Source organism: Chanodichthys erythropterus, chromosome 6 (genome assembly GCF_024489055.1).
Source record: "Chanodichthys erythropterus isolate Z2021 chromosome 6, ASM2448905v1, whole genome shotgun sequence".
NCBI classification, from domain to species: Eukaryota; Metazoa; Chordata; class Actinopteri; order Cypriniformes; family Xenocyprididae; genus Chanodichthys; species Chanodichthys erythropterus.
Window position 1 is genome coordinate 16,850,172 of NC_090226.1, and position 20,931 is coordinate 16,871,102.

The 20,931-nt window shown below is 37.9% G+C and overlaps 2 protein-coding genes across 9 annotated transcripts in view; one reads left to right on the forward strand and one right to left on the reverse strand.

Moving 5' to 3' along the window:
• Positions 1–367: 367 nt before the first annotated feature.
• rhol (rhodopsin, like) lies at positions 368–1,435 on the forward strand. Its single transcript, XM_067388266.1, has one exon. It carries the CDS (start codon positions 368–370, stop codon positions 1,433–1,435), a length of 1,068 nt encoding a protein of 355 aa, XP_067244367.1.
• Positions 1,436–2,667: 1,232 nt separating this feature from the next.
• Positions 2,668–20,931, reverse strand: part of magi1b (membrane associated guanylate kinase, WW and PDZ domain containing 1b) — a 161,666-nt gene continuing 143,402 nt past the window's right edge. For 4 of the 8 annotated variants that reach the window (XM_067388262.1, XM_067388260.1, XM_067388259.1 and 1 more), the window contains 6 exons: positions 18,782–18,985; positions 14,165–14,258; positions 13,501–13,588; positions 11,424–11,567; positions 9,509–9,647; positions 2,669–5,526 (listed from right to left, as the gene is read on the reverse strand). In XM_067388262.1, coding sequence (XP_067244363.1) covers positions 4,358–5,526; positions 9,509–9,647; positions 11,424–11,567; positions 13,501–13,588; positions 14,165–14,258; positions 18,782–18,985 — 1,838 coding nt within the window. In that variant the 3' untranslated portion in view covers positions 2,669–4,357. Of the gene's footprint in view, positions 5,527–7,535; positions 8,108–9,508; positions 9,648–11,423; positions 11,568–13,500; positions 13,589–14,164; positions 14,259–18,781; positions 18,986–20,931 lie in introns of those variants that run through there. The other 4 variants (XM_067388265.1, XM_067388263.1, XM_067388261.1 and 1 more) reach the window with 4 other exon arrangements.

Sequence of the window (20,931 nt, forward strand, 5' to 3'; positions counted from 1 at the left end):
ATGTACACTTTCATTCATCTACTCTTACTCTCTTTAGTTGTTGAGTACTTATAATAATCTTACAATATGTTAAAGATATGTACCGAAAAACAAGACAACAGGAGATGTGTTGTATTAAATTGCTCTACGCACTAACTGATCTGTTTACCCCAATTGATGTAGACAGATTAAATCCACATAACCTGATCACACCATGAGCGTAAGTGTGTGTCAGTGCAGGCAGAGATTAGTATAAGCATTGTCTAAACCATATTCTGCTGAGCAGTCAAATATGCTAATCTATAATCTGTCCTATAAATGCACTTAAACGGAGTGTGCTCAATTTCCCAGACCAAACAAACCAACTGCGAGAAACAAACCAGCGATCATGAACGGAACCGAGGGACCGGACTTTTACGTTCCCATGTCCAATGCGACTGGCATGGTGCGCAGCCCTTACGAGTACCCACAGTTCTACCTGGCATCGCGATGGGCGTATTACTGTGTCGCCGCATACATGTTCTTCCTCATCATTACCTGCACCCCCATCAATGGCCTCACACTGTATGTGACCATTGAAAACACAAAGCTTCGGACACCGCTGAACTACATCCTTCTGAACTTAGCTGTGGCAGACCTCTTTATGGTGTTTGGTGGATTCACGACGACCTTCTACACCTCCTTACATGGATATTTTGTCCTAGGACGCGCTGGCTGCAACTTGGAGGGCCTCTTCGCTACGCTCGGCGGTGAGATTGCACTCTGGTCTCTGGTTGTCTTGGCTGTTGAGAGATGGGTGGTCGTCTGCAAGCCCTTCACCAAATTTCGCTTCAGGCAACTCCACGCCACCATCGGTGTTGCCTTTTCATGGACAATGGCCTGTTCGTGTGCCGTACCGCCTCTAATCGGATGGTCCCGCTACATTCCTGAGGGCTTGCAGTGTTCGTGCGGAGTGGATTATTACACGTTGAATCCTGAGACTGAAAATGAGTCTTTTGTTATCTACATGTTCCTTGTGCATTTCACAATCCCTCTCACCATCATTTCTTTCTGCTACGGCCGTCTGCTCTGCACCGTCAAGGTAGCAGCCGCCCAGCAGCAAGAATCTGAAACTACTCAGAGGGCCGAGCGAGAAGTTACCAGAATGGTAATCCTCATGGTCATCGCTTTCCTAATTTGTTGGGTGCCCTACGCTAGCGTCGCCTGGTATATCTTCACCCACCAGGGGAGTCAGTTCAGCCCCATTTTCATGACCATCCCGGCATTCTTTGCCAAGAGCTCGGCGCTCTACAACCCGCTCATTTACGTCATGATGAATAAGCAGTTCCGTCACTCCATGATGTTAATAGTCTGTTCAGGAAAGGATCCATTCCAGGACGAGGAGGAAGTAAGTTCCACCTCAAAGTCCAAGACAGAGACCTCATCCGTCTCCTCCGGCTCTGAATCTTCTGCCTGAGGGTCATGCTCAAGGCTATTTGTGGAATATACAATTCGACTGCCTGCAACCTATAACAGCCTCCCTGTAAGGATATATGGAAAATTCTGAAACAGCAGATGGAGTTGTATACTAATATCTCAGCACACAGATGTTTCAATACAGCTCAGACTGTGAATGGGATAAAACGATTTTAAATATATATATATAAAAATATAATACGTGCAATTATTATTATTATTATTATAGCATGACAAGAACAGCACTTTATATATATTTATATGTGAATTCAGGGGCGTCACACAACTCAATGCGCAAGAGGACCTGGGTTCAAATCTTGATGTTATATATTATATTCATAATTGGGATTTTATATATATTTGAGGTCAGTGAGAATAGCAAGGATGCATTAGATTGATCAAAAGTGTCAGTAAAGACTTCTACATTGTTACAAAATATTTCTTAAAAAAATATGTATCATGGTTTCTACAAAAATAATTTAGCAGCACAACTGTCGACATTGTTAATAATTAAGAAATGTGTTTTGTGCAGCAAATTACCATATTAGAATGATTTCTGAAGGATCATGTGACACTGAAGATGAGTAATGATGCTGTTTTGCATCACAGGAATAAATTACATTTTCAAATAGAAAGCAAATTTCAATCAAATTAATATTTTAATATAAATATATAGATATAGATGTATAGATGCAGTGTATATATAAAAGGTTTTCAGTGAATGAATCAAAGAATCACTTTTTATTAAATGTAAATGGCAATGAAGGTTTTATACTTAATGTCATTTATTGGACTGAAATCTAGACTACAATATCGAACAGTTGATGGCAAAACTTCAAAATGTCTTTCCTTACAATGATCAAGGCACCATTGACACAATGACATTGACTGCCAAAGTCAACTATAAACAATTGCATTTTCTGTCATGTATGTGAGCATGGAAAATTAAACATTTAAAATCCAATCAATGTTTCCATGATCATTATTTTTTTATTGACTTTTTTTATGGTTTTTGAGCCATGCTCTCTGGAAACAAATGCCTATGAAACTCTGTAAAAATGACCTTGAGGTAACTATAGCAACCCAGAAACCTCCTACCCTTCCACTGATGTACAACAGAATACAAATTGAAACCTGCATAAACAGAAGAGAAGGGCGCAAATGCTAGCCTAGATAGATAGATAGATAGATAGATAGATAGATAGATAGATAGATAGATAGATAGATAGATAGATAGATAGATAGATAGATAGATAGATAGATAGATAGATAGATAGATAGATAGATAGATAGATAGATAGATAGATAGATAGATAGATAGATAGATAGATAGATAGATAGATAGATGCTTGGATCTAGATGTTGGGAAGTCAGCATACTTTGCACAGCTGGAAAGCAACAGTAGTTTACATCACTCCAATTCTTTTTTTTTCTTTTTTTTAATTCTCCAAAATGTAGGCCTTCTATTCTTGGATGCAGCAGTGGGACTAAAATGAGGTCAAAATAACAGCCATTCACAGCAGGTAGCTCAACTAACACTATGTCATTCCAGGAATGAATCAACCGCTTTTGTCTCGTGCCAGATATCCGAGAACTCTCAACATTGTTCTTCTGCCCAGTCATCCTTTCATGTGTTAAAATCATGATTTCTACCTTTTAAATATTTAGCTATAGACCAAACTGTGTCAGCTTTAACTGAACAGTTTTAAGCCATAGATTTTGTTGGGCAAACCTAAATGAACTGAAAGTTTCAAGATATTTTCAAAACACTTTTCTGGGTCTGTAATGTTTATTATCACTCTGTAAAGTTGTGTCGTTGAAGTGAGGACATACTAATTCCCTCTGATCCCTAACCACCCTTTCCTATCCCTATACCAGGGCTGTAGTAGAGAACAAAGTACACCTGATGCGCTTCTCTTTTTATGCATTCACATCGTTCTCTTTAAGCCAGAGAGGAAGGCTCAGACTCTTATTCATCTGATAACCCGAGAGGAGCTGTTCTCACTGGATTTTTTAAAAAGCTGTCGACTCCGTGGGTAGTGTATTGAATCTCTTTTCCTTCACCTTTTGAACTGCCAAGAAGATAAAGAAGTCTTTGTTCTCTCCTTCTCTTTATTTTCCAGACATGTTGGCAAAGTGTTAAAGAACCCAATGCAGTTAAACACCATCTCTACCTCCCACACGCATCCATCTTGAATATATTTCACAGTCCAAGTTATCCTCCACTCAACCGGCTGCTAACTAGCCTATTTTCTCTTTGCGAGCTTGAGAATTATAAGAAAGACCATCGAAATGTGTATATATACTGTTTTTATTTTTTGAACATTATCATCATAGTTTTTATTTCATTATCCCTTCATTCTTTTAAAATGATCACCTCTGAATGTACACATACTGCAAACTGTCAAAAATATACAAACGAATGCAGGCTTGTGCTATACTCTGGTCAAATGTCTAAAAAACAGTGGCACTGGGGAAGAGAAAGAAAATAAAAGAGAGAAAAGACATTGAAAGTGTAAAGACATGCACAGTATATGTCTGAGCACCACAATGACTGAGCTGCTCGGTGCATGAGAGGGCTCTCTGTAACAGAAGGTTTCATAATCCAAAAGGCTGTCCTTTGTAAAACGAAACAAAAGAAAACACCAAGAATGGTACTGTTAGGCACATAATCGTTTTCTTTATACATAGTTGTCAAACTGCTAGCAGATTTATAAAAAAGGGTCATAAAAGAAACCAAAATGACACTTCGATGGAAAGAAAAGAAATCATTCTTCTGCTGTTGAGAGTTGTAAAGATGTTCAACCATGAGAAAACACCAGTTTTCAAATCAATAATTTAGTATCCAGGGTCTGCGCAGTCCTTGGATGAAGGCTCGTGTGGACAGTGGGCTCTGGGTGTGGTGTCCTTCCTAGTCGACCCATCAGATGCTGAGGTCTTTGGAGCTCTCTTTGTAGGCCTTCCTCCTCGGCTCAGGTACGTTGTTGTTAGCTCTACCGTAATTGGATCTGAGTGTGCTATAATACCCACTCAGCTGGGATCCGACCTCCTCTTCCTCCTCGTCGCGGTACCCTCTGATGGGAGACAAGTCTCGACTTAGACTCCTCGTCCGGTACGAGTATGAAACCGGAGACTCGTCTCTACGGTAGCCGTCCTGTCTGCCCCCAGTTCTCACAGGGGAGCGGCCCCTCAATAAAGAGTTGTAGTTCCTGAAAGCCGAATCCGAGTCGGGCGTTCGAACGCGGGGAAAGGTGCCGTCACGAGAAGCCCCACGGAGAAGGCTCGAATCGCGATAGGCTTCAAGGTAGCTGGGTGGCTCTCTCTGTAGGGTGTTATCCAGACTGAGCCGGTCCAGGGATGCCGCCAAAAGTGGAATGCTCTCGGAGCGGGACGGAGGCTTCGGAGGAGGAGGTTCCTTTAAGGTCACATCCACCACCCCGTCGAACTCGTCGTTGTAGGGTTTATCTGAAAAAGCCATAGGACGTCTCGAGGGAGACTGGTATCTGGAGCGTTGAGGGGAGCGGTAGGGAGATCTACGGCGGTAAGGAGAACTGTGGCGATAACCGGATCGGTGCGGTGAACGCTGAGGTGAACTGTGTCTGCGAGGGGAAGAGTGGCGTTGATGCCGTCTGTCCGGTGAGCGGCCTTGTCTCTGGTTGTATCGACTGTCCAAGGTGTTCTCGACGCTCCGAGATCTGCGCTTGTCTGGGGAGCGGTGCCTCCGGTGGTGATGGTGGTGGTGGTTGTGGCTGTGGTGGTGATGATGCTGTGAGTCATCCGTGCTGGACCTCTTCTTGTCGCCCTTCCTCTTGTGAGGCTTTGAAGTTCCGCTGTCCTTTCCGTGACCCTTGCTCCTGCTTTTCTTTTCAGGGGAGCGGTGTCTGTGGTTGTTGTGACGGTGGTTTGACCGGTGGCCGTGCTCCCGTTGGCCCGGCTCCCGCCCCCTCCTGTCGTCATTTCGTGATGATTTGTGAAGGTCTGGTGGATAGCTGGACTCCGATGGTGGGTGGGGCCGACTTTCGGGAGGAGCTGCGTTCACTTCCGAAACAGTTTGTGCACCGGCGCCGAGGCCGTTGCCGTCGTTGATGCCGTCTGTAAGATATGAGTAATTACGGGTGAACTCAGTTATCATTTAATGCCTGAACAAGTATCATGTTATGTGATGGATGGTGAATGTGTCTTTATCCTTACTATATTTCCATGAAAAGCTGATTTTGGTTTGGCTGTTACCATGACTAGTCAACAGTGCCCCCATTAAAGGGTTAGTTCACCCAAACATGAAAATTCAGTCATTAATTACTCACCCTCATGTCGTTCCACACCTGTAAGACCTTCGTTCATCTTTGGAACACAAATTAAGATATTTTTGACTTCTCAATAGACAGCAATTTAACCACCACTTTCAAGGTCCAGAAAGGTACTAAAGACATTGTTAAAACAGTCAACGTGACTACAGTGGTTTAAACTTAATTTTATGAAGCGACGAGAATACTTTTGTGCGCAAAAACAAAACAAAAATAACAACTTTATTCAACAATGTCTTTCTTGTATGCTTTTTATGTTCAGCGCTCCCAGGTTCTACGTCAGAACGCCGGCTCAGTATTGGCCGATGCTGTTCACGTGAGCAACACGACGGATGCTTGTGATGCTGACGCCAATAATGACTCGTAGAACCTGGAAGCGCTGGACGTAAACATAATAAACGAAGATATTGTTGAATAAAGTCATTATATTTGTTTTGTTTTTGCGCACAAAAAGTATTCTCGTCACTTCATAAAATTAAGATTTAACCACTGCAGTCATGACGACTATTTCAACTAATACCTTTCTGGACCTTGAATGTGGTGGTTAAATTGCTGTCTATTGAGGAATGTCTATCTTAATTTGTGTTCCAAAGAAGAATGAAGGTCTTACAGGTGTGGAACGATAGCCTGGTAATACCAGACTCTGCTACTTCACCTTGCTTCGTAGACAGAGTCTGGAATGGCATAATAGAGAAGTGTTTTCTCTCTCGCTAGGGGGCGCTTGTCTGAAGTTTAAAATCATTGGTTACCCGTAAGCCAATCAGATACGTTTAGTTATGGCGTATGTTATGCGCCTGTACAGCCGCATCGAAGCACAGACATCATGCATTAAACTCAAATCTATGATTGAACTTCCACTGTAAACCTGTTGTAAACACATGATGATGCGAGCGAAATACCGGAGTGAACATGGCTGTAAACGACTTTTGCAGATTATGCGAAGTTAATCTACGCATACACGATACAATCACAGCCTCTAAACTTATTTTTGACTGAGTGAAACAAGAAAATGTTTGTAGCCAACTCTCAAACTTAGGATTAGATCTTTTAAACACAGCTCTTTGTGTCTCGTTTCCCATTTCCGCGGCCGTTACGGTTTTCGATTTCTCTAACCTACAATGTAAAACTCGGCGCTTAGCATCTACGTCACGGCTCTCAGCCCGCCCTCTGTTCGTTGATTGGCCCGGCTGTTTCCAGACCGGTGGCAAACAGAAAGCTCTGACGCTGTATCAGACTGAGTACAGAAGCTAAATGAAATTGAGCGGAAGTAGGAAGTCTGACGTAGTCAGGCTAGTGGAATGACATGAGGGTGAGTAATTAATGACAGGATTTTAATTTTTGGGTGAACTAAAACTTCAAGTACGTTTACATGCACTTTTTTATAAGTTTGAACTAAAACAATAATCAAGGATGGAATACACTACATGATTTTCGCCCTGATTGGAGGCAATGTTTGTCACCACAAGTTTGCATATTTCCGGCAGTCAGACTTCACAGATTCTACAGAAAATCATGTAGTGTATGCAGAGTCTGAATGACTGGAGCTCGGCTGTACAAAAACCTCTTGTAACTGTGCATGTTTACGTACTTGGTGATTCTGTTTCTACTCTGAATGTGTTAAAGCAACAATTCATTTTAGTGTTGATGCAGAGGATGATGGTACTCATCTGACACAAACTCATGCATTTGATGCTTTTAAATGCCGCTCAAATTGATTTCTAATTATTTAACTCCAAACATAATGGACTGGTTGATGATTGGACTGGTACATGATTAGAAAAAATGGATGTAACAAACCTGAGGCAAAACTTGCAGGCAAACATTTTTGTTCCCACGACTCTTTTCTGAAGCAGTTCAAAACTAAGATTCTACAGGTAGAAGCACTTTCGAGCCACATATTTTCTACATGACTGAGATAGACAAGGATCCAAAGAGTCAAAGAAAATTTACCTGTACCGGGTAATGGCTTTGGTGGGTGGCAAACGTCGACAAAAAAAAAAAGAAATAAACGCATGACAAAAAAACAAAAACACCCACTAATAAAAAAAATAAATAAATAATAAAAAAATTGCATTCATTGATGAGGTTTTCATTTTGTCTGTGGGGATGTCGGCAAACTTTAAATGCAAGAATGAACCCACTCATTCAGGTCACAATGTCAGGAATGGTCACAGCACTGGCAATGCATTCTTGTGTAAATGAACTTGCAAGGGACAGTACAGTTGAGAGGAAGCCACAGCACAGAAAACTGCCAGAGATGTGATGAGACGGAACACGGGATCTACAAACCGTGGTCTGATTTTGGTAGAAAGCAGGCTCTGCTGTCTTTTCAGATCTCATACAAGCAGCGACTTGGGGAGCAACCATCGCTATGGGTGGAAGGAAGAGCCCAGAACAACAAAAAAAGAGTAGATAAAAAAGAAGAGAGAGAAGCATTTAGATCCCTGAAACAACAGTCGTGAGAGAGTTATGCTCTTTTGCAATGGAAACAGTGTTTATTTTATCAATTAGTCAAAGATAGAGATTGTCCATAAAACGCCCCCACCCTTGAGTGAAAAATCAACAGCAACAGAGAGAGCCGGAACCAAACTCGCACACGTATACCCACACACACACACACACACACGCGCGCGCGCGCACACACACTCGCCCAGCAGTAAATCAACCCAAAGACAGTGAGATGTGGATGCCATAACAAGCTTATGTGCACAAACACACACACCATATGAAGCAGTTTACATTGCAAACAGAAAGAAAACAAAAGTGGTGAGACATGGAAGAGAAAAAAATGAGAAAAACAAGTACAAAATGGTATAAAAATATACAACCTCACAGAGATATCATGTTGGTGCGGGAAAGGACACATTATATCACATTCTGAACTCGACAAAATACATGAATGAGCATCTTTAAATGGTCAAGAACGAAAACAAAAGCATAAAAAATAACTGTGGCAAATTAGTACATGAATTTTCCATAAATATTATGGAAATTGACAAGAAAAAAAAAAACACATTTAGATATTCACTGACATCATGCGGCACTGACATTATGCTCAATAAGTGAGTTGCTTTCTGTCTGTAAATGAAAGAATGTAACGTCTGATAACAATTTGTTAGATTAAAAAAAAAAAAAAAAAACGATAATGGAATGTGGAGTTTAAGAACCATCTGTAAAGTTTGCAATGAAGCAGTTGACATGTACAACGTGCAAAAAGATCTGTGAATATGTGGAAATACAGTATTGTGAGTTTTCACCGAAACGGCTAATGATACCAGAATGCGTTTGTAGTCATGGAGTCTCTTTAAAGACCCTTCTCAGTAGCTTACATTCACCTTCAATAAATATCATAAATATGTTACAACTCACTGACATGGTCGTGCCACCTCAATGGAGGGCATGACAGAGTTTATCATATTTTTTTTTTCTCTGAAAAACAATAAACGTATATCCAGTTTTAGAAACGTTAATATTTCTGCCTCCTCGCTTTGTGGTTTTTATTTTATTATTCTTGTGAAGTATTACGAAAAGCATGTGCCACAACCACCACCCAAAAGCCACATATCCCATAGTCCCCTAGGCTAGCCCAGTGCACCGAGGCAAGGGGGGGGGCAACAGCAGCAAGAGGAAGGCCCATCACCCGGGAGGAGGTCAGAGGAGAGGACCAGTGCGCAGAAAAGAAGAGGTGGTGGTGTTGTCGACCCCCGTGGGGGAAACTCCTCAAGGTGTGAAGACAGGGGAGAAGGGGATGTTCTCGTAGATTGACCCACCATATTCTGGCACCGAGCCGTCCCCCCTCCTTAGGACCAGGTGGACTTTTCGGCCACCGTTTTTGATCAGTTCAATGGCACGGGCGTGCTTCATGCCCTTGGTGCTCTCCCCATTGATCTCCAGGATCTCATCTCCAACCTAGAGCGATACAGAGCGGGAGAGAGGATGCAGAGAGAATAAAAATAAGGCAATGGTACCTATATTTAGCCGTGACATCCAGTAAACATCGTCATGCATAGAGAAATCTAAAGATGAAGAAGAAGGTAGAATTTCCTTTGTTCTATTTTCCTTCTCTGCCTCTGGTTATCTGTCAGCACTTACCATCAAGGGAATACCGTTTCCACATAAACGGGTCTTCGGCTGACAACTCGCTGTGCTTCACAGAGTCGCTATGCTTTGCTATCCTCTCATCTAACTTGCAGAGTTTAGTACAGACTGATGCTAATGGACTGTTAATCACTCTATTTATCATTTGCTTTAAAAAAATCCACATTTTAACATCCCTTCTAAGATGACTATGGGGACAGAAATTAAAAGTGCTAGTCTGATCCAAGACTGGGTCCTGAGACGGACAATGTATTATACAGATGCTAATGGGATTTGTTGTTGTGGGGGGTTCTAACTGTGTTAACAATAGTACATGAAATAAAATGCGACTAACTGTATAATCATGCATAGTTAGGACAGCAAAAAGAAAGCAAGAAGAAGAAAATGCTTGATATATCTGTTGTTGTAGACATCAAAGGCACTGTCCAATCATACTTCAGCAACAAATTCATCTATCACTTAAATAATAATAAATATAAGATAATATAAAAAAATAAAATGAAATAAAGAAAGAAGGATGTGCTTATACATTAAATAATATAATATAATATAATATAATATAATATAATATAATATAATATAATATAATATAATATAATATAATATAATATAATATAATATAATATAATATAATATAATATAATATAATATAATATAATATAATATAATAACCAATTTTAAAAGGAAAGGGGAAATGCTTGATATATCCTTTGTTGTTGACAAATCGTTGTGTGCAATCAACCTTAAGTTGCAAATTCATCTATCACTTAAAAAGGTTAATAATAAATATAATATAATATAAAAAAATAAAATGAAATGAAATAAAGAAAGAAGGAAGTGCTTATACATTAAATAATATAATATAATATAATATAATATAATATAATATAATATAATATAATATAATATAATATAATATAATATAATATAATATAATATAATATAATATAATATAATAACCAATTTTAAAAGGAAAGGGGAAATGCTTGATATATCCTTTGTTGTTGACAAATCGTTGTGTGCAATCAACCTTAAGTTGCAAATTCATCTATCACTTAAAAAGGTTAATAATAAATATAATATAATATTAAAAAATAAAATGAAATGAAATAAAGAAAGAAGGAAGTGCTTATACATTAAATAATATAATATAATATAATATAATATAATATAATATAATATAATATAATATAATATAATATAATATAATATAATATAATATAATATAATATAATATAATATAATATAATATAATATAATATAATATAATAACCAATTTTAAAAGGAAAGGGGAAATGCTTGATATATCCTTTGTTGTTGACAAGGCATTGTGTGCAATCAACCTTAAGCAGCAAATCACTTTCAAAAATATATAATTAATATAATGTAATGTAATAATCATCAAAATAATAGCAGTTAAGTACCACTTATATAAATAATGGCTATCTATCATAACTAATCCTGGGGCATCTTTTTAGGTGATTTAATGAATATAAATTCAGATCATTCATATTCAGATGCTGATTCAAGTATGATTAAATTCTAATATGCGCATCCTGATTCATGTTCAGGGTTAGCTGCACTTACCCTCATCTTTCCGTTTCGCACGGCTGCTCCGTCCTCTGCTAGTCTCAGCACATACAGGTCCATGTTGTACTCTCGACCCCCTCGAAGGCTGAAACCAAAGCCTTTATTGTCCCTCTCCAGATCAACAGAGTAGAATTCAGCATCCTAAAACACAAACACGCCAAGGTCAGTGATGAATCTATAATTGTGCATTTTTTTGATCAAGGCTCCCATTGCAGCAAAGGTAACAAAAGACACCAGCAGGAAACTAATATGTATTTGATAGTAGCACCATCAGAGGAATAGCTTAAATAATTGATCTGGCTCTGATGGTTTTGGGTAAGCGGGAACAGGGCCATCATGAGGCACCAACGAACACATTCAAAGTCCAAAATACCACCATACAGTTATAGAATAAGGGAACCTCTAGTGTAAAATGAGTCATAAGAAAGGCTTGAGTTGACATTAACACCCACCAAATGCAGGTGGATTTCAGCAGTGGCGTGTAATGCAGTCACTCCTACTAGTCACTTTGGTGGGTTGAATTGTACACTACCGCTCAAAAGTTTGGGATCGGTAAGATTTTTAATGTTTTTAAAAGAAGTTTCGTCTGCTCACCAAAGGTTGCATTTACTTAATTAAAAATACAGTAAAAACAGTAATATTGTGAAATATTATTACAATTTAAAATGACTGTTTTCTATTTGAAAATATTTTTAAAAGTAATTTATTCCTGTGATGGCAAAGCTGAATTTTCAGCATCATTACTCCAGTCTTCAGTGTCACATGATCCTTCAGAAATCATTCTTATATGCTGATCTGCTGCTCAAGAAACATTTAATGTGTACAATTGTACAAAATATTTGTGTACAATATTTTTTTTTCAGGATTCTTAGATGAATAGAAAGCTCAAAAGAACAGTGTTTATTTGAAATCTAATCTTTTGTAACATTATAAATGTCTTTACTGTCACTTTTGATTGATTTAATGCATCCTTGCTGAATAAAAGTATTCATTTCTTTCATTTCTTTTCAAAAAAATAAAAATAAAAATTCTTACTGACCCCAAACTTTTGAGCAGTAGTGTAAAATGTAACAAAAGCTTTGTATTTTAGATAAATGCTGTTGTTTTGAACTTTCTATTCATCAAGGAATCCTAAAAAAAAGTACACAACTGTTTTCAACATTGATAATAATAACAAATATTTCTTGAGGAACTAATAATCATATTAGAATGACTTCTGAAGGATCATGTGACACTGAAGACTGGAGTAATGATGCTGAAAATTCAGCTTTGCCAACACAAGAATAAATTACTTTGTAAAATATATTCAAATAGAAAACAGTTATTTTAAATTGTAATAATTTTTCACAATTTTACTGTTTTTACTATATTTTTAATTAAATAAATTAAGCCTTGGTGAGCAGACTAAACTTCTTTTAAAAACATTAAAAATCTAAAAAAAAAAAACAACAACAAAAAAAAAAACTTTTGAGCGGTAGTGTATAATATATACATTTTTCAATTGTAGTCCTTTAAAAAAGGTATCTGAAATAATAAACTAAGTGCAATGTAGTGTTGTCAAAAATATCGATTTTTCAATACATATAGATGCTGAAATATCTGAAACGCTTCCAATACAAATTTTCCGCAGAACAGACACATAATACCAGCTGACACAAACCCGCCTTCCCTCACTCACTGGTTTCATTTGCTCCAGATCAATATTGTTGGTGTTACAGGTCTTGAATTTCGGCATGGGACTGCGCATATTGCACGTAATTTTACTCATTCTCAAAGTGTGCACACAAAAAGCCGCCTCTCAGTACCAACTTGAGTTATTTTTCACTGTTTATTGCTAAAAGTCAACATCTGTGTGGCTATTAACTTGAAAACCACTAGTCACAGTGGCTTGTGAGCAAAAAAAAGTTAATGTCAAGCCCTGTTCATAAGGTATGTTTCACAAATTCGCTTTAGTAGTTCAAAGATTTTGCTGTCTTTTGTTTTTGACAGTTCATCAAACTACTAGCATGCCCTCTCTCAGAGGACAAAACATCTGAAGGAGATGGCAGTGTAGGGAATGGAGTGAGCGATGTACCTGATTTGAAGGTTGTGTCGGAGCTGGAGGAGGTGGAGCTTGTGGGGCTTTGAACTCAAAAGACTCCTGTTTTGGTTTGGTGTTGTTTCTGGGGGAAAAGACAAACACAACTTTTGTAATATTGTGAACACTGATACATCGCAGCCCCCAAAAAGCATTTGGACACTTAAAGGGATAGTTCACGCAAAAATGAAAATTCTGTCATCGTTTACTCCACCTCAGGTTGTTCCAAAGCTGTATAAATTTCTTTGTTCTGCTGAACACAAAAGGAAGATATTTTGAAGAATGTTTGTAACCAAGCAGATCTTGCCCCCATTGACTACCATAGTAGGAAATAAAATACTATGGCAGTCAGTGGGGGGGGCGAGATCTTACAAACATTCTTCCAAATATCTTGACCCTAAACTGACATCTTGGAACCAGTAAAAATGGCTCAGAAAAGTTAGCTTTCAGAAAAGCACTGATACCAACTGGTTTGATTTATTGTTATTCAAAGCAAAGAAGTTCATTAATTTTTAAATGTAACTTAAGTGTCCAAATACATTTTGGAGTCATATTACATTTTTAATGGAGTAACCTGATGTGATTTTCTTTCATAAATAAATAATGAGCAACCATCAAAAATATTCCAACTCGAAATGGGTGTTTTTAAGTTCAGGTGTACCTTGGCTCAGGTGCAGTTTGCTGTTGAGGTGTGTGTGTGGTAGTTATGGTTGCAATCTTCTCAGCGTTGGTCAGAAGTGATGCATTGGAGGACTCTGCGGGAGGAACATCAAAAATGTTAAGGAAGATAGAGAAGCCTCCACATCATTACCCATAATGCATGTGCAGTGTGTAAGTGTACCCTGTGGACCAAGTATCAGAGGCCCATTTTCCATACAACAAAACATAAGCACTAGTGCACTGTGCAAGCGCACTCTAGCTGGGCAGCAGGAACACTGGCACATTTATCATTTTGGCTGTAGCTTTCATCTCACAGATTACCTTACAGCCTAATGATCGAATACCATGCAAAGCCGAACACCCAGTTTCCCTCTTTTGTCTGTAATCTCATATCCAATCTACCCTGACATTAACAATTACAACAGCATGTGTTGAAGGGATAATTCACGCAGAAATGAATATTCTGTAGCATTTATTTACTCTCATGCAGTTCCAAACCTGTTTGAGTTTATTCTTTCAATGGAACATAAATTAAGATATCCTGAATAGGGTTCATGCTGTGGTTAGAGTTCGCAAGTTTGAATTCAATTTGAAACTTAATGAAGAAGATCAGATTTATAATGAATAATGACTCAATTTTCAGTCTTGGAAAATATTGTACAAGTCATATTTTGTACACTACCAGTCAAAAGCTTGGAATAATTATGATTTTCATATGTTTTTGAAATGTTGTCAGATGTTCAGATGTTGAAAGAAGTCTCTTATGCTCACCAAGGCTGTATTTATTTTATCTGAAATGCAATAACATCAGTAATATTGTTATTATTATATATATTTTTACAATTCAAAATAACTATTTTAAAATGTTTTTTTTTTTTTTTTCTGTGATGGCAAAACTGAATTTTCAGCAGCCATTTCTCCAGTCTTTAGTGTCACATGATCATTCTAATATGCTGATTTGGTGCTCGATTATTGTCAATTATTGTTGGTCCTCTTTTACTAATAATGGTTCTTATTATTGATAATAATAAGAATGTTAAAGGTGCCCTAGAACTTTTTTTAAAAAGATGTAATATAAGTCTAAGGTGTCCCCTGAATGTGTCTGTGAAGTTTCAGCTCAAAATACCCCATAGATTTTTTTTAATTCATTTTTTTAACTGCCTATTTTGGGGCATCATTATAAATGAGCCGATTCAGGGTATGTGGCCCTTTAAATCTGGTGCTCCACGCCCCAAGAGCTCGTGCTTGCCTTAAACAACATAATAAAAGTTCAAACAGCTAATATAACCCTCAAAATGGATCTTTACAAAGTGTTTGTCATGCAGCATGTCTAATCGCATAAGTACAGTGTTTATTTTGATGTTTACATTGATTCTGAATGAGTTTGATAGTGCTCCGTGGCTAACGGCTAATGCTACACTGTTGGAGAGATTTATAAAGAATGAAGTTGTGTTAATGAATTATACAGACTGCAAGTGTTTAAAAATGAAAATAGCAACGGCTCTTGTCTCCATGAATACAGTAAGAAACAATGGTAACTTTAACCACATTTAACAGTACATTAGCAACATGCTAACGAAACATTTAGAAAGACAATTTACAAATATCACTAAAAATATGATATCATGGATCATGTCAGTTATTATTGCTCCATCTGCCATTTTTCGCTGTTGTTCTTGCTTGCTTACCTAGTCTGTTGATTCAGCTCTGCAGATCCAGACATGTAATCCCTTTCATAATGTTGGGAACATGGGCTGGCATATGCAAATATTGGGGGCGTACACCCTGACTGTTACATAACAGTCGATATTATGTTGAGATTCGCCTGTTCTTCAGAGGTCTTTTAAACAAATGAGATTTATATAAGAAGGAGGAAACAATGGAGTTTGAAACTCACTGTATGTCTTTTCCATGTACTGAACTCTTGTTATTTAACTATGCCAAGGTAAATTCAATTTTTGAATCTAATGTTATGGTGCCTCTTGGTCTTTTTAGAGCTTGACAGACTGTAGTCTTTGTATGCTTTTGTCAAAAGGAAAAACGCAGCTTAAACATTCTTCAAAACATCTCCTCTGATCCATTTTGGGATGAACCACTGTACTAGTTTAATTGATCTTGGATCATCTGCTTTGACTGCATCGGCCTAACTCTTAAATCAGCTGTCACCGATGAAATGCGGGCTGCTGTTGCTTGCGCTCAAAGCTGCTTTAATTCCGCCCCACTGGGCAGTCACTGTGGGGGAGAGAGGGGACTTTGATGAGTGCACAGCCCGTGAATCCCACCGTCTTAAAATAGCCTTTCCCCATCACTCTGCTGGGAACAGACTTGGCATTCTCTCTCTTTCCTCATCTCATGGTTTTATCTTGTTCCCCCCCCCCCCCTCTTTTCTCCACTCAGAAAGCACAAGAAATGCATAAATTATAAATTATACATAAATTATACACAGTAAGAAACCAAAAGAGTACAGTTTAGTAACTGCAGTCAAGTAACATTCAATGAAGCAAAAAAGAAAAACTACCCACAACGAACAGTCTTCGCCCTCCTGTAAACACAACCAGTCGTACACACCAACATTGTCAATTTTGGAAAATTCCCATAGTATGCCAGCGCTCTCCTCCTCTCTGATTAAAGAGTATGAAGAACTCAGACAGATCCCAGTGTATTTGGCATCACGTATTATAGTAGAGCCGAAACTTCACTGGAAACAGCTTTCTCATTATCGCATGCCGCCTTCCCTCTGAGGAAAATACTTAGTATAGAGAACCGACACACTGGCACATGCATGCACGCATATACCATGAGCTGTTATACCATTGGCCAACACTTACGTTTTTGAGGGGGAACCAGTGTCAGTTCTGGCTCACTTGGTGCCCTAGGTGAGATGAGACTTAATCAAAGAAAATAAAACACTTAGTACAACTAATTAGTATTTAGATACAGGTCAGAGGCAGTTTTTTTTTTTTGTTTACCATGAAAAGCGGGGGAGGGAATTCTATAAATAAATAAATACATACATTTTATTTTCTGTGAGTATATATTTTTCTAGAAAATATGATTTTTTTCTGACAAAATATGTTGCTAAAACAATCCTTAGAGTTCAGTTCTGTATAGAAGCTTGTTTCCGTACTGAATCAAAATATAAAACAGGGAAACTTTTTATCTCATTATTCTGACATTTTTCCCAGAATTTCATGATATTATAAACTTATCGGTTTCACAGACAGGGCTTAGGCTAAGCCAGGATTAGGCTTTATTTCAAATAAGGGTATTTAATTAACTTTTATAAACGTACCGTAGAAAAAAAAACATCTTGAGACAAAACAATGGCAGTGACATATTCTAAGATATATCAGTGCAAGTTACTTTCAGTTAAAACAGCTCAAACATGCATTTTAGTCTAGAACTAGCTTAAGCCTTGTCTGCGAAAAGTCAGAATTGCAAGATATAAACTCACAATTGCACGATGTAAAGTCATAATCGCAAGATATAAAGTCAGAATTGCGAGATACAAACTGCAATTCTGACTTTATAACACGCAATTGTTTAGGATTGGCCTTTATAACTCACAATTGCGAATTTATATCTGACGATTCTGAGAAAAGAATTGCAAGAAAAAAGTCTGAATTGCGAGATTTAAACACTCAATTCTGAGAAAAAACTCAACTTTATATTGCAATTCTGACTATAACACGCAATTGCGACGTTATGTCACACAATCTCGCAATTTGTGAGTTTATAAAAGAGATGTACTGTGAGTTGTAAACTCGCAATTGTGAGAAAAAACATCAGAATTGTGAGATAAAAAGTCGCAATTATCCTTTTTTTTTTATTATTCCGTGGCGGTAACAAGCCTCCATAGTTCTGACTTAATTTCCAAAGATGCAATTTTTCTTAAAAGTTACTACCTGTCATGTCTGGTCTTTGTTTTGCTTCAGTTTGTCTGTTAGTTTTGCACTATTCTCAGTTCAGTTTCCTGTGTTTTCCTTTTTCATGCTATTCTGTTGCCATGGTTTTCGATTTGCCCTCATGCATCTCACCTGTGTCTTGTTAGTTAGTTTGTTTAGTGCCTGTTTGTTTCCCTGTGCATTTATAGCCCTCATTTTCAGTTGTTCTCTGTCCGTTATTATCAATGTTGTTCAGTTCGAGTACTTGAGGAGATCTGAGTGTTTGTCTATTTTGATTTTTGTTATTTAATAAAGACTGCACACATAGATCCTGCTGCTTTTTTTCTTTCCACCAATTTTGACACTACTGAAATGTCTGGGGAAACATTAGAATGTGCATGACGCTTATGTACGGCTGTGTCTTTGTTCCCCGACCAACCTTGTTGGTGTGCCATCTGTCATTATTACAGCAGCACAATATGAAGGCGTTCTGCCTCTAAGGTTATAAGAGCGTGTTGCATATTCAATGTGTTGATCCCCTCACAGGTTCCTGTTCATTATTCTTCTTCTAATATTGCTGAACGTACCGTCTACATTGTTACTGTGAAGCTCGTGAGAGCAGTATGCTGAGAATCCGTGCTATTACACATATTGCAAACACCCACATTCCCAAAATGTTTTCATCTCAGCTATGCTGGTTGAGTGAAGGGAAAGAGAATAAGACAGAAACTGACCGTCTCCTGGAATGATCCGCAGCGTCACTGTGTTTCCAGCCTCTTTGATCAGGTTGACGATGTCTGAGTGGGACTTATTGGTGATGGAGCAGCCATTTACAGCCAGGATCCGGTCTCCAACTTTTAGTTTCCCGCAGCGGTCAGCTGGGCTTCCCTCGATGATGCGACCTATTTTATGAGGCATTGCCACACATGCATTTCCAGCTTTTGGCCAACAGTGATTGAGCATGTATGAGTTTTAATTAAGATGGTTATTTTTGTTTTATTTTTAATTTTTTTTGGTGGGGATGGAGAAAGAGAAACAGAAAGAGAGAAAAGGGAAAGAGAGAATGTGTAGGGGTTAATACACCAAGCCACCAAGCTAAAGTGCCAACATTTTCATAGAATGCCCACAGATTGTCCCCTGCAAGCAAAACACACCTCAAAAGTAACTTGTGACAGACAAAAGCATGTTACTGAATGGACAGCAAAGGTATGCAAAAACGGACATAGTGAATCTGCTGAATTAAAGACATCTGGATGCATGCTAGATCACCTTGAGCATCATTTCTGTAGCGCTCTTCAGATCCTGTGAATAATCACTACTACTTTTGAATTATTCATTATGCAAAAAAAGGTGTAAACTCTTGAAATTCCCTCAGAGCACTGCATTGTGCTTTAACTCTGCCTGTGTGATGAATAATGAAAAATGACTAGATAATATTACGATTATTCAAGTTAAGCCGTTAGCTGTTTTGCTAATTTCTGCCATTTTGCTGAATTCAACCACCACCCTCCATTCAAAAACCTTTCTGATTGGCTAATTTTAAAGCATTCCAGGATTTTTCTCCATATAGTGGACTTCAACAGGGTACAACGGGTTGAAGGTCCAAATTGCAGTTTTAATGCAGCTTCAAAGGGCTCTACACAATCCAAACCAAGGAATAAGGGTCTTGTCTAGCAAAACAATTGGTCATTTTCCCCCCCAAAAAAATAAAATAAAATAAAAAAAATAAATAAAATATATATTATATATATATATATATATATATATATATATATATATATATATATATATATATATATAAAAGTATATATAGATATATATACTTTTTAACCACAAATGCTCATCTTGCACTGCTCTGTGAAGCACCATACATTACATAATAATTTCGCGGTAGAGCGAAAATCTCCATCTATTTTTCTCCTCCAACTTTAAAATCGTCTGACATCGTTGTTTTAACTTTTTTTGTAAAGGGCGTTTGACTTAATCTTTGCATGTTTGCTTTGTAGACACTGGATCTGTACTTCTGCCTACATCACATGTGACCTTTCCAATGTGATTACGTAATGCGCTGCGCATTGCAGAGCATTTGTGGATAAAAAGTATATCTTTTTTTTTTTTGACTATTTTTTTTCCAATATATATGGAGAAAAATCCTGGAATGTTTTCCTCAAAAACCTTAATTTCTTTTCGACTGAAGAAAGAAAGACATAAACATCTTGGATGACATGGGGGTGAGTAAATTATCAGGAAATTTTACTTTTGAAGTGAACTAATCCTTTAAGGAGCCATTCACACAGAATGCGTTTTTGTGCTTAAAAATGATAGATGCTGGCCAGTGGAATTAATAAAAAATGTGATTTTTAAAAGTTGATCTTTTAACTTGAACACTGCATTTTTAGAATGGCATGTGATGCACGAAATGCAGTAAAAGTCTTAAGATGTGAGTGCAATGGTCAAACATGTTAATCTAGCACATATTTACATAGAAAACAATGGAAAAGCAATGCAAGGGAATGCAGAAATGTGTTCTGTCTGAACGGCCCCTTAAACTTTTAGGGCTAGATATACTGAACGAGGCAAATTGGTGTGAGAGCGCAATTCCACAAATGCACAGATGGGAGTGGCAAGTTTTGCGCGTGATCTACTGCTGACACGCAAATTAAAGAACACATGCTTTTTTGGGCGTTAAATAATGGCGCAAATACCAGTAAATTGACTAGCACAATAATTAGTAAATCGAGTTGCGTGATTCATTTAAATACTCTCCTCCCATAAATTTTGCATCTGAAAGGGAAGCTCCAACAAATGCATATGCAATAAGGTCAGCAAAAACAACTCAGTCCATGCCTTTTCAGTGCTAACTTTGCACTGCATGTCTTTAGTA